General features: G+C 60.9%; 1 protein-coding gene across 3 annotated transcripts in view; it reads right to left on the bottom strand.

Annotated features, from left to right (window-relative positions):
• Positions 1 to 12,569, bottom strand: part of PHLDB1 (pleckstrin homology like domain family B member 1) — a 43,707-nt gene that overhangs the window by 16,654 nt on the left and 14,484 nt on the right. For all 3 annotated transcript variants that reach the window (XM_081100479.1, XM_081100480.1, XM_081100478.1), the window contains exons 6-12: positions 10,333 to 10,614; positions 9,204 to 9,344; positions 8,962 to 9,099; positions 6,154 to 6,282; positions 5,684 to 5,839; positions 952 to 1,062; positions 734 to 823 (exon numbers count right to left, since the gene is read on the bottom strand). In XM_081100479.1, the coding sequence (XP_080956605.1) occupies positions 734 to 823; positions 952 to 1,062; positions 5,684 to 5,839; positions 6,154 to 6,282; positions 8,962 to 9,099; positions 9,204 to 9,344; positions 10,333 to 10,614 (1,047 nt within the window). The remainder of the gene's footprint in view (positions 1 to 733; positions 824 to 951; positions 1,063 to 5,683; positions 5,840 to 6,153; positions 6,283 to 8,961; positions 9,100 to 9,203; positions 9,345 to 10,332; positions 10,615 to 12,569) is intronic.

Raw genomic sequence — 12,569 nt, 5'->3', positions numbered from 1 at the left:
GGCTCTCACTGATGTTTCTGTCTCCCTTTCTCTCTTCCTCTCTTAAATCAATAAAAAAACGCCCTAATCGGTTTGGCTCAGTGGATAGAGCGTCGGCCTGCGGACTGAAGGGTCCCAGGTTTGATTCCCGTCAAGGGCATGTACCTTGGTTGTGGGCACGTCCCCATTAGGGGGTGTGCAGGAAGCAGCTGACCTATGTTTCTCTCTCATTGATGTTTCTAACTCTCTATCCCTCTCCCTTCCTCTCTGTAAAATATCAATAAAATATATTTTAAAAAAATAAAATCAATAAAAATATATTTCATTTTTATATATACTATTTATTGATTTCAGAGAGTAAAGGAGAGGGAGAGGGAGAGATAGAAATATCAATGATGAGAGAGAACCATTGATCAGTTGCCTCCTGCACGCCCCACACTGGGGATCGAGCCCACAACCCGGGCCTGTGCCCTGACCAGGAATCAAACCTTGACCTCCTGGTTCATAGGTCGACACTCAACCCCTGAGCCATGCTGGTCGGGCTAAAAATACATTTAAAAAAAGAAGATGTGACAGCAGCAGCGGCAGCTGGTAGCCATCGAGTCAAATCCCAGCCTCGGGACCATTCCCACTCCCATCTCTGTCCGGGACAGGCCCCATGCTCAGTCTCAGCCATTGGGGTGAAAGTGCCGCCTTGCTCCAGAACCTCCCAGGCAGACCCCTCGGCCTGAAGCTGGGCTGACCCCACCACTACCTCTTTGAGGGTCGACGGGGTCTTCGGGAAAGGCCTGCCTCCCGTGAGTGAGTGGTATCTTCTCTCCAACATCGTCAGCTTCTCCTTCTCCTGCGAACCCAAAGCGGCAGAGAATCAGAAAGGAGTGGGGGAGACGCAGGGAGGAGATGCATCGAGCAAAGGTGGAGCCCTGCACCCTCCCACCCCACGCCTCCCCTTTCCCCCCCGCCCCCAGCTACCTTCTGCAGCAGCTGCAGGGAGGCATTCTTGTCCCGGGCCAGGTGCTCGGACTCCTGCACGGCCTGAGCCCGGATCTGCCCGGCCTGACTGTCCAGCACTGCCAGGCGCTCCTGGAGGGGACCGAGGTGGTCAGTCGGGCCCTGGATCCCCAAGACTGAGCCCAAGGTGAGGCTCAGCTGTCTCCCCAGACCGTAGGCTTCACTGAAGAATCCACCAGCTCTCTGCTTGGCCTCCGCTCACCCCAGGACAACCCAGGCTGCTGTGGTCAGCTGCCCCCCACCCCTCCCTTGACCAGTGAGTGACCCTTGTGCCACCAAGCACACCAGCCAGAACCCACATCCTCAAATCTCCCCTCCCTCCACCCACCCAGTCAACACGTGCAGAACCTCACAGATATGGACGTTCTCCCCCCGCCCGCCCTCCCACCTCCGCGCCACCACCCAAACCCAGGCCTACGCTTCCCCAGCCTGGACTTCTTCATCAGCCTCCTCCTGCCAACTCTCAGCTTCTGATCTGTCCCACACGCCACCAATACCTGTCTAAAGTGGCCTCTGAGGTTTGTTTTTGCTTGCTTGCTTATCTGAATTTTCTTTTTATATATATATTTTTTTTATTGAGATTTTTACAGAGAGGAAGGGAGAGGGATAGAGAATTAGAAACACTGATAAGAGAAACATCCATCAGCTGCCTCCTGCACGCCCCCTCCTGGGGATGTGCCCGCAACCGAGGTACATGCCCTTGACCGGAATCGAACCTGGGACCCTTCAGTCCGCAGGCCGACGCTCTATCCACTGAGCCAAACCGGTCAAGGCTGAATTTTCTAATCTCTTAAGGAGAACATATATTACTTGAATTAATTTTTAAAATACATTTTTATTGATTTCGAGAGGAAGGGAGAGGGAGCAAAAGAGGGATAGAAACATCAATGATGAGAGAGAATCATTGATCGGCTGCCTCCTGCACGCCCCACACTGGGGATCCAGCCCACAACCGGGGCATGTGCCCTGACCAGGAATTGAACCGTGACCTGGTTCATAGGTCCACACTCAACCACTGAGCCACACCGGCTGGGCTGAATAATTTCTTTTAAATCCGCGAGTAAAGTTAGATCACTCCTCTCCTGAAACTCTTTCAGTGACTCCTCGTTACTCTCAGGATGGAACACAAACTCCTCGGCCAGCACTCAAGGGCGCCCAGACCGGGGTGCACACTTTTCAGCCCCTCCCACCTGAGCCCTGCGTTCTCAGCTCGGCCCGCTGTACCCTCCACTGCAAAGCTGCGTCCTCGGGCCTTGCCCTGCCCGCCTCCTGCGCCCATCGAGAGCTGACTCACCCTCCACGACTGGTCCAAGTGCTGTCTTTTCGCTAACATCTCCCTTGATCACCACTCAAGTTCTCTGCTCCTCTGGACTCACACTTCTGTATCACCGTTTGCCTGTGTGACTATTACTTGTGAATAGACATCTCCATCACCACCACCCAGGGTGTCAGACCCAAGACATGGCAAGTGTCCCTTCTCCCTCCACATCCCCAGTCGGACTCAGCACAATGCCTGGCTCAACAAGCATGAGCTAAAAAAAAAAAAAAAGGATAATAAGTGAGAGAAAAGGATAGGGGCTGGGAAAATGGCTGGGTTAATCCCGGAGGGCTTCCTGAAAGAGAGGTCTTAAACCACTAACAACCCTGAAGAGCAAGACATGGGAGGGGGAGAGAAGAAGGAAGCCGACCTAAATCTGGGGTCAGCCTAGAAAAGACTGAAGCAGAGGAGGCGGTGGTCCTCGCAGCAAGATCTGCTGTTTCCAGTTTACCGAGAACCTGTTAAGGGCCCAAGAACTCTGCTAAATGCTTGCATTTGTTACCTCCTTTTTTAAAAAATATTTTTTATTGATTTGAGGAGAGGAAGAGACAGATAGAAACATCAATGATGCACGAGAATAATTGATCAGCTGCTGCCTGCATGCCCCACACTGGGGATCAAGCCCGCAAGCCGGGCATGTGCCCTGACCGGGAATCAAACCCTGACCTTCTGGTTCATAGGAGGTCCACACTCAACCACTGAGCCACGCCGACTGGGCTATGACCTCCTTTAACTGTCTTCTGAGGCAGGTGTCTTTGTGCCCATTTTACTGATAAGAACACCGAGTCCTTAGGAGGTAAGGTAACTTAGTAAATGGTAGAGTTCGGATGAGAACCAGGTCAGTCGGACTCCAAAGCCATCCTCTGAGCCACTCTGATCCCCACTGGAGAAGACAGGGAAGCCCAGGGCACCAGGGCAGACGGAGGCTGGGGGCAGGCGGGGGGTGGGGGTGGGGGTGGGGACACTGGGGGCCAAGAAGACAGCTGAGCAAGGCTCCCGAGGAGAAGCACAGGGGAGAGTATGACCCTGGGTCCCAGTGGCAGAGCCCTCGTTTCCTGGGGGCCTGGGTGGGCATGAGTGGGAGGGACCAGAGGTCCAATATACCCACCCTCCCAAATTCTCTGGAGCTTATGCCCACCCAGACCTGGAATCCATGGGATTAGCCGCTCCAAGGCTCCCTGGCGTGTGCTCTCCAGCAGGAAAGGGAAAGAGGCCAGAGGAGCGCCAGCCCCCAGCCCCGTGCAGCGTCGTGGGAAGGAACAGAGCTTTGGGGCCAGGCAGGCCTGGGTTCCAATCCTGACTCTGAAGCTTATAAGCTGGGAGGCTTGGCGCAAATCTGGAGCTTCTCTGAACCCTGGTTTCCGTGTATGGGGTGGGGCAAACGTAGGTGTACAGACCTGTACAAAAGTTGTGAGTACATGAAACGGAGTCTATTCCTGTGTTATTTATTAACTAGAGGCCCAGTGCACGAAATTCATGCGCTCGGGGGGAGGGGTCCCCCGCAGCTCAGCCTGCCCCTGTTGTAGTCTGGGAGCCCTCGGGGGATGTCCAACTGACGGCCTAAGCCAGCAGTCAGACATCCTTAGCGCTGCTGCAGAGGTGGGAGAGGCTCCCGCCACCGCCGCTGCACTCGCCAGCTGTGAGCCCGGCTTGTGCCTAAGCAGCGCTCCCTGTGCAGGGGCACACTGACCACCATGGGTCAGCTCCTGCACTGCGTATCTGCCCCCTGGTGGTCAGTGCATGTCATAGCGACCAGTCATTCAGAGGTTCAGTCAATTTGCATATTAGCCTTTTATAGGAAGGATTATTATATAACTGTCCATACAAACATCTGTGAACCTACTTTTGCCCGACTCTGCATATAAATAGAATAAGAGGCCCTAGCTGGTTTGCCTCAGTGGATACAGTGTCGGCCTGTGGACTGAAGGGTACCAGGTTTGATTCCAGTCAAGGGCACATGCCCAGGTTGCAAGCTCAATTCCCAGTAGGGGGCATGCAGGAGGCAGCTGATTAATGATTCTCTCTCATCATTGATGTTTCTCTCTCCCTCTCTCTTCCTCTCTGAAATCAATAAAAATATTTTTTAAAAATAAAAATAAAACGGGTGAGTACTGGACTGAGACCACCCTAAGCTAAGGTTGGAATGGGCTAACACGAGGCCTTTTCACACACCCGTGGGCTTGGGAAGTGAGAACTGTCTTCCTGCCTTTCACCTGCCTCACATTGGAAGCGGATGCAGTTGTAAGGCAGAGCAGCGTGGGAGAGAAGCAAGGGATCTGAACGCCGGGGGAAGGCCAGTGGCTCCCCACTCACCACCAAACCCAGGCTAGTTGTCAAGTCCCAACTCACCACTTTTCGACACCCCTGCCATTCTCACTGTCCTCCCATCCCACCCACTCATCCCAGCCAGGAGAACTGCACACACATGTGCGTGTGCACAGGCATGCAAGGCTCAGCCACAGGCTCGGAAGCCCCCCAGCCATCTTCCCATTCTCCTCTCTGACGTCTTCCTAACCTTGGCTTAACGCGAGCCTCCTCCCAACTTCACGCACTCCCCACCCTCACGCACACATTCCACCCCATCGCCCCTGAGATCAGAAGTGATCACAGCCCCTGGAGCTCAGGGACAAGCCGGGATGCCAGGGCCAATCCCCCTGCCAGGGCCAATCCCCCCTCAGTGAGCCAGGGCTGAGCCAAACTGGGACCCGGGGTTCCCTCTCCAGGACCTCGGGCGGGGCCTCACACCCAGATCCCAGTCAGCACTCCCATCAGAGAGGGTCTCCCAGGCAGGAGGAGCCTGAGGCTCAGCCTCCTCCCACCTGCATCTCTCCTTCCCTCTCACTGCCCGCAGCGCCCAGCTCAGAAGGGGAGCCCATCGACCTTCCACACACGACTCCGGAGTCTGGCTTCACAACCACAGCTACTGCCCGCGGGTGCAGCTCAGCAGCTGAGCATCAACCCAGGAACAAGAGGCCGCTGGTTTGATTCCTGATCAGGGCGCGCGCCCAGGTTGTGGGCTTGATCCCTAGTGGGTGTGTGCAGGAGGCAGCCAATCCATGATTCTCTCTCATCATTGATGTTTTTCTCTCTCTCCTTCTCCCTTCCTCTCAGAAATGAATAAAATATGTCTTTAAAAAAACCTACACTAGCGATAGTTGGCTGGGAGCTTACTATGATCATATCCTGCTGTCTTCACAGCACCTGGGTTTAATTCTCCCAACAGCCTATTCTTCTCCTTTGATGATGAGGACCCTGAGGCTCAGAAGATGAAGTGAACATTCACAAGGCCACCAGCTGCGAGTCAAACCCAGGCCACAGGCGCTAGCCCCACCAGCGCTGTGCACCACCCCCGCGGGAGGCGGAGCGGGGGCCCACCTTCCGCCGCGCGACGCTGCGCAGCAGCTCGGCCCGGCTCCGGAGCAGCCCCTGGCCCGCCCGCTCCCGCTCCTCCTCCGCGCGGCTCTGCTGCTCCAGCTGCTGGAACTCCAGGTCCTCGAAGAGCTTCGTCTCCGCCTCCAGCGCCTCGGCCTCCTGGAACGACAGTGACACGGGGGTTGGGTGGTGCCTGAAACCCCACTCGAGTTCGGGGGGCTGGACCCGGGGAAACTGGGAAAAGGCTCTGCCCCATCCCCCCCACCCTTCCTTGGCTTGGCTAGGCCCCTTCACAGGCATCACCACCTGGAACCGCGGAAGGAGAGAGCCCCCCATCCTCCGGTCCCCTCCAAACCAAAGCACCGACCCTGGCGTCCTGGCAGGTACCGCAGGGCCCAGGTGGTCCTGTCCCACGCTCTCCTCTCTTCCGGGCAGGGGCCCTCGGGGCCAGGGAGGGGGCTGATGACACTGACCCTTCTCAGCTGCTCCTGCAACTGCTCCCGCACTGACTCGGGGCAGCTATCGCGCTGCCTCTGGAGCTGCGCGCACAGCGCCTGGCGGGCCTCCAGGTGCCGGCGTCCCGCGGCCAGCTCCGCCCTCTCCTGGTCGCGGGCGGGCAGGGAGAGAGAACACACACTCCTCAACTCCGCGCAGCAGCAGGGCGGGGGGTGGGCGGGAGGAGAGAAAACAAGACAAGTAACAGCAGAGAATAACCAGGGCAGGGGGGAGAGAGAGCAGAGGGGAACAGGAGGAAAGGGGGAGAGTGGGCGGAGCAGGAGCGGAGGCGGAGGGGTGGGCCCAGGCAGAAATTTTGGTCTCTCCAAGTCCCTTCAACTTGACACGTGGGGTAGGGCCTAAGGAAAAGCCCTATGCCCTAGCTGGTGTGGCTCAGTGGATAGAGCGTCAGCCTGCGGACTGAAGGGTCCCGGGTTCAATTCCCAGTCAGGGCACATTCCTGGGCTGTGGGCTCCTCCCCAGTGTGGGGTGTGCAGGAGGCTGCCGATCCATGATTCTCTCTCCTCATTGATGTTTCTCTCTCTCTCCCTCTCCCTTCCTCTCTGAAATCAATAAAAGTATATTAAGAAAAAAAAAGATAGAAAAAGCCTTCTGCTTTCTCTCCAAACCAGTCAAGGCCAAAGGTGGCTCCACAGCCCAAATGGGAGCTTCTAGCTCAGTGGTTCTCAACCTTCCTAATGCCGTGACCCTTTAATCCAGTTCCTCATGTTGTGGTGACCCCCAATTTCATTGTTACAAATTGAACATAATGAAAGCATAGTGATTAATCACAAAACAATAAGTAATTATATGTGTTTTCCGATGGTCTTAGGCGACCCCTGTGACAGGGTCGTTCGACCCCCAAAGGGGTTGCGACCCACAGGTTGAGAACTACTGTTCTAGCTCCTGCACTCTCCTGCCTGAGACCAAAATTTACCCCGGGGGGGGGGGGGGGTGGTGGGTGGAGGTGGTGAGGGAAATCCAGGGGACGTGAAGCTATGGCAGCGGTGAGCGGCAAAGGGGACCCAGCCCAACCCCGTGGCCTCCTCCCTCCTGCCCTGGGTGGGGTGAGTGCTGGCACCACAGGCTGAACTGCAGCAGGCTGAGGGCTGCAATTAGTTCAGGAGTTGCCATGGTAACCGGTGCCCCAGCCGTGGATACAGAGAGGAGGTGGGTGGCTCTGTCTGGGGCGAGATGACACCCCTGAGGGCAGGGCAGGACGGGAGGCGCTGGTGAGTCACCTCCGAAGGACAGGCAGGCAGGGGAGAAACTGACTACTGATCCCAAAGCGAGAGTGGGGCCTCACATAACGGGGCTCTGAGAGGCCAAGGCCAGGCCTCCGGCCACACCTGGGCAGGCTCCTTCTGGACCGTGAGCTTCCCCGGGAATGAGACCCCATGCTGAGCCCGGCCCGGCCCCCTATAACCCACCTCCCTCCTGGGGAGGAGGACCTGGTCAGTTCAGTCGGGGTCCAAGCACCTCCCCATCCTCGGACTCGACCTTTACAGCGCCCTGTGTTCTGGACGACTCGGGGCAGGAAGGGAGAGGCCCCCATTCCCACCCTCTGCCCGAAGGTCTGCATTTGGGGAGCCCCCAAGGGAGAGCCACAGCAAGGCCACACCACTGGCCTCCTGACCCCCTGCTTGGAGGGAGGCGGGCAGGTGCTGGGGCAGCAGGCCTCCCTCACCCGTCTGCAGGGGCAGCACCAGCCTCCAAAGGGGAGGGCTCTGCAGGCTGAGAGGCCCTCATCAAGCATTTCCCCCAACCTTGCACCCTCCTGCCGGTGCCCATGGAGTCAGGTTGAGCTGTGCCCCTTGCCCATTCTTTTCTGATCAAAACCCTGGGTCCACACCCAGAAAGGAAGAAGGCAGCGTTAGAGGGGAGAGGCCCAAAGCCCGTGGAGTTAGTGCAGAAGTGGCATGGCTCATAACTCTTCCCCGCCCGGGTGGCACTGGAGTTAGGGGCATGCACAGAGCCCAGGACAGTGACTGGGACAGTGGGGGGGGGGGGGGGGGGGGACGGGACACGTTAGTGCAGGCCTGTTTGGTAAGCATAGAGTTAATTTGGCACAGAATTTGGGAGTGTGGTTTTGGGGCCTAGAGCCAAAATTCAAAAAGGGGAGGTGGTTGTCAAAGAATTTGTAAGAGCTTCCAAATTGAGGGGAAGGAGAAAGACACTCTCAAAAAAAATGCAGGAGGAGATGAATTCTTAGAAAAATACTGTCAGTCCAAAAATAAATGGCCCCTCTCCACTTGAGAGCTTTTGGCACATTGTAGGCCATCCTGGGTGTGGCTGGCACGGCCCCTCGGGGACGGGATGGTCCCTGCAGGCTGGCACTAAACCTGAGAGGGGCAGGGCCGCAGCTGTAGATCCTGGAGGCTCAGGGGAGCAGAGACCTGAGGGCTCTCTCCCGGAGACCACCGCCTGCGCACCAGGCACGCGTGGGGGACCCCAGCCTGCATCGCTCCCAGCACCAGGCCCTCGGCTGTGCTCACTGTCCCAGAAGGGGGTTGGGTACTTCCTAGCAGGGCCCAGAATGGCAGGCGCCCGGGACAGCACAGAGACCCAGCCAGAGGAGACCCCAGACCGAGGTAACCAGCCCAGCCCGCGGGGTCCTCCGAGCTGCTACCTTCCACGGAGGACAAGGCCCCTCCCCAAAGCGACACAGAGGCCACCTGGTGGGCAGGTTAGAGGATGAAGTAAGGGGCCAGGGCCCCCCTTCCCCCACCAGGCGTTTCTCCTCTCCCAGGCCCGGCCCGGCCCCGAGCCCGGCCAGGTGTGGTTACCTTGTCCCTCTCCTTCTGGACGCCCGTCTCCAAGGCCAGCAGCTTCTCCTGCAGCTGGTCCGCCGCCCTCTGCTCCTGCTGCAGCAGCGCCCGCTCGGCCTCCCTCTCGCCCTGCAGCAGCGCCCGCTCCATCTCGGCCTGGGGGCGACCGGGTCCACATCAGGGCCGGTCCAGGCGCTCAGACCCGCCCGAACCGCTCCTAGGGCCTCTGCAGCATCCCGCCAGCCCTGCAGGAGGCTCACCTCGCGGGCCGACTCCTGCAGCTGCTGCTCCAGCTCCTTCACGTGGACCTTGAGCTGCTCCACGCGCCCGAGCACCTGCGCCCGCTCCTCCTCCAGGGCCAGCACCTCGCCCTGCAGCCTGGCGCTGGGCGCGTCCTCCTGCTGGAGGGGAGGGAAGCGTCAGCCAGGATGAGGGTCCCCTGGGGCAGGGGGACGGGGAAAGCAGCTTCCCTCCCTGCAAGGGGACAATGCCGATGCACTTACTCGGAATAAGCTTTACCACCGAGTGCCAGGCCGGGTGGGGCCCAGGGAAGGCAGGTCCCAGAGCATATTTATAGCCTGGCAAACGCATCGGCACCGCCCGCTGGTCCTTGCCTCCTTTCTACACTTCCCAGCCCCATCCCTTCCCAAACCGAATCCTTCAATTACTTCCTCCTCCCTGGGCCTTGGTACCCACCACAAATGCCTGCCTGCTCTGCCGCTGGCCCACCCTGCACCCCACCTCCTGCTGGTGCTCCCGGCCCCCTGCACCCCACCTCCTGCTGGTGCTCCCGGCCCCCTGCACCCCACCTCCTGCTGGTGCTCCCGGCCCCCTGCACCCCACCTCCTGCTGGTGCTCCCAGCCCCCCCGTGCCCCACCTCCTGCTGGTGCTCCCAGCCCCCTGCACCCCACCTCCCGCTGGTGCTCCCAGCCCCCCCCCCCGCGCCCCACCTCCTGCTGGTGCTCCCAGCCCCCACCCCACTTCCTGCTGGTGCTCCCGGCCCCCCCACCCCACCTCCTGCTGGTGCTCCCCGCCCCCCCGCACCCCACCTCCTGCTGGTGCTCCCAGCCCCCCCGCGCCCCACCTCCTGCTGGTGCTCCCCGCCCCCCCGCACCCCACCTCCTGCTGGTGCTCCCGGCCCCCCCACCCCACCTCCTGCTGGTGCTCCCCACCCCCCCGCACCCCACCTCCTGCTGGTGCTCCCGGCCCCCCGACCCTACCTCCTGCTGGTGCTCCCGGCCCCCCCGCACCCCACCTCCTGCTGGTGCTCCTGGCCCCCCGACCCCACGTCCTGCCGGTGCTCCTGACCCCCCGACCCTACCTCCTGCTGGTGCTCCCCGCCCCCCCGCACCCCACCTCCTGCTGGTGCTCCCGGCCCCCCACCCCACCTCCTGCTGGGTGCTCTCGGTGCTGCTGCACTCCTCCTTGAGGTTCTCCTCCTCCGTGCGGTCTATGGTCTCCCACAGCCGCGCAGGGGCACCTCCAGGCTCCTCGCTGCTCCGCCCGGAGGCCCCAATGGCCCCTGGAAAGCCTCGCGAGGGCCTCCGGCCGGCCAGTGCCAAGGCAGCAGCGGCCTCCCCGATGCTGGGCAGCTCCCCGGCCTCAGGCCCCCCATCGGCCCGGCTGTACTCCGCACACAGGTTCAGGATGGTCTCCAGGCGCTGCCGCTCCTGGGAAGATGGACAGAGCGGGTGTGAGGGGCGGAGGCGTGTCCTGTGGGGCTGGGGCAGGCAGGGTCTCCCAGGAGAGAGAACTTGGGTTCTAGGGCTTGAGGCTCAGACAAATCAGGAAAGCGCCCCCCCATTCCCCGCCAAGCTCTGAGGAGGCAGAGGGAACGAGGGGACCCCAGAAGCGAGCAGGAGCAGGCTGGCTGCTGCGTCCCAGCTACATGGCCAGCCCCCCCATCTTCCCTCCCTTTCCTTTCTCACTGCCCAGTGGGGTGCACCCAGACACAAAGGGAACACACACTGGGGAGCAGACAAGGCCACAGCAAGACACAGATAAACACCAAGGTGCTCACGCTGGCGCGGATACATGCAGATCCACGACCCAAGGGGCACAGAGACCCCCACACCCCAGCCCTCAAAGGGGAGGACAGACCCGAGGGGCACAGACACCCCACACCCCAGCCCTCAGAGGGAAGGACAGACCTGAGGGGCACAGACACCCCACACCCCAGCCCTCAGAGGGAAGGACAGACCTGAGGGGCACAGACACCCCACACCCCAGCCCTCAAAGGGGAGGACAGACCTGAGGGGCACAGACACCCCACACCCCAGCCCTCAGAGGGAAGGACAGACCTGAGGGGCACAGACACCCCACACCCCAGCCCTCAAAGGGGAGGACAGACCTGAGGGGCACAGACACCCCACACCCCAGCCCTCAAAGGGGAGGACAGACCTGAGGGGCACAGACACCCCACACCCCAGCCCTCAGAGGGAAGGACAGACCTGAGGGGCACAGACACCCCACACCCCAGCCCTCAAAGGGGAGGACAGACCTGAGGGGCACAGACACCCCACACCCCAGCCCTCAAAGGGGAGGACAGACCTGAGGGGCACAGACACCCCACACCCCAGCCCTCAAAGGGAAGGACAGACCTGAGGGGCACAGAGACCCCACACCCCAGCCCTCAAAGGGGAGGACAGACCTGAGGGGCACAGAGACCCCCACACCCCAGCCCTCAAAGGGGAGGACAGACCCGAGGGGCACAGACACCCCACACCCCAGCCCTCAAAGGGGAGGACAGACCCGAGGGGCACAGACACCCCACACCCCAGCCCTCAAAGGGGAGGACAGACCCGAGGGGCACAGACACCCCACACCCCAGCCCTCAAAGGGGAGGACAGACCCGAGGGGCACAGACACCCCACACCCCAGCCCTCAAAGGGGAGGACAGACCTGAGGGGCACAGAGACCCCCACACCCCAGCCCTCAAAGGGGAGGACAGACCTGAGGGGCACAGACACCCCACACCCCAGCCCTGACGGAGGACACGGCAGTGCCCTGGGCCTGCCCCGACACGCACACGCACACTGGCCCACACGCACGCAGACACGCAGGCCAGCATGCGGGCGGCGGACACCACGGGAGGCAGACCCCAGGCCCAGGGGCCTGACACTCACCCGGAACTGTGCTCAGACCCCGGCCAGACAGACCCGGGACCTGGGACCTGGGCCTCCCTGCGCCCACACTGAGCCTGCCCCCCTCACTGTCCCCCAAGATACCTCTCAGGGCCTAGGATCTGAAGGAAGGTCTAATCACGCTTCAGGTCTGGAACCCCCTTTCCCACTCAGAACCTCCAGCCTCCCCCATGCTCTGCCGCCGCCCCCCCCCCCCCGCCCCCGCCTAAGGTGCCTCTCCCGTGTCCAGTTTGGCCACGACCACCAGACACTCACCCAGCTGCCCGGCCGCCGCTCGCCCAGCTCCATGGCAAAGGAAAACAGCGACCACCAGGCAGAGCCCCAGCACCCAGGAGGCTGGGCGCCTCTCCCCTGCCCCAGCACCGCCCCTGCCCCAGCACCCGCCCCTGCCCCAGCACCCGCCCCTGCCCCAGCACCCGCCCCTGCCCCAGCACCCGACAAGCAGCCCGGGGAGGTGGGAGGGGCGGGCGGGCGGCCTCCCA

Source organism: Myotis nattereri (assembly GCF_964212035.1).
Source record: "Myotis nattereri genome assembly, chromosome: 9".
NCBI lineage: Eukaryota > Metazoa > Chordata > Mammalia > Chiroptera > Vespertilionidae > Myotis > Myotis nattereri.
This window is presented reverse-complemented; position numbering and strand designations above follow the sequence as displayed.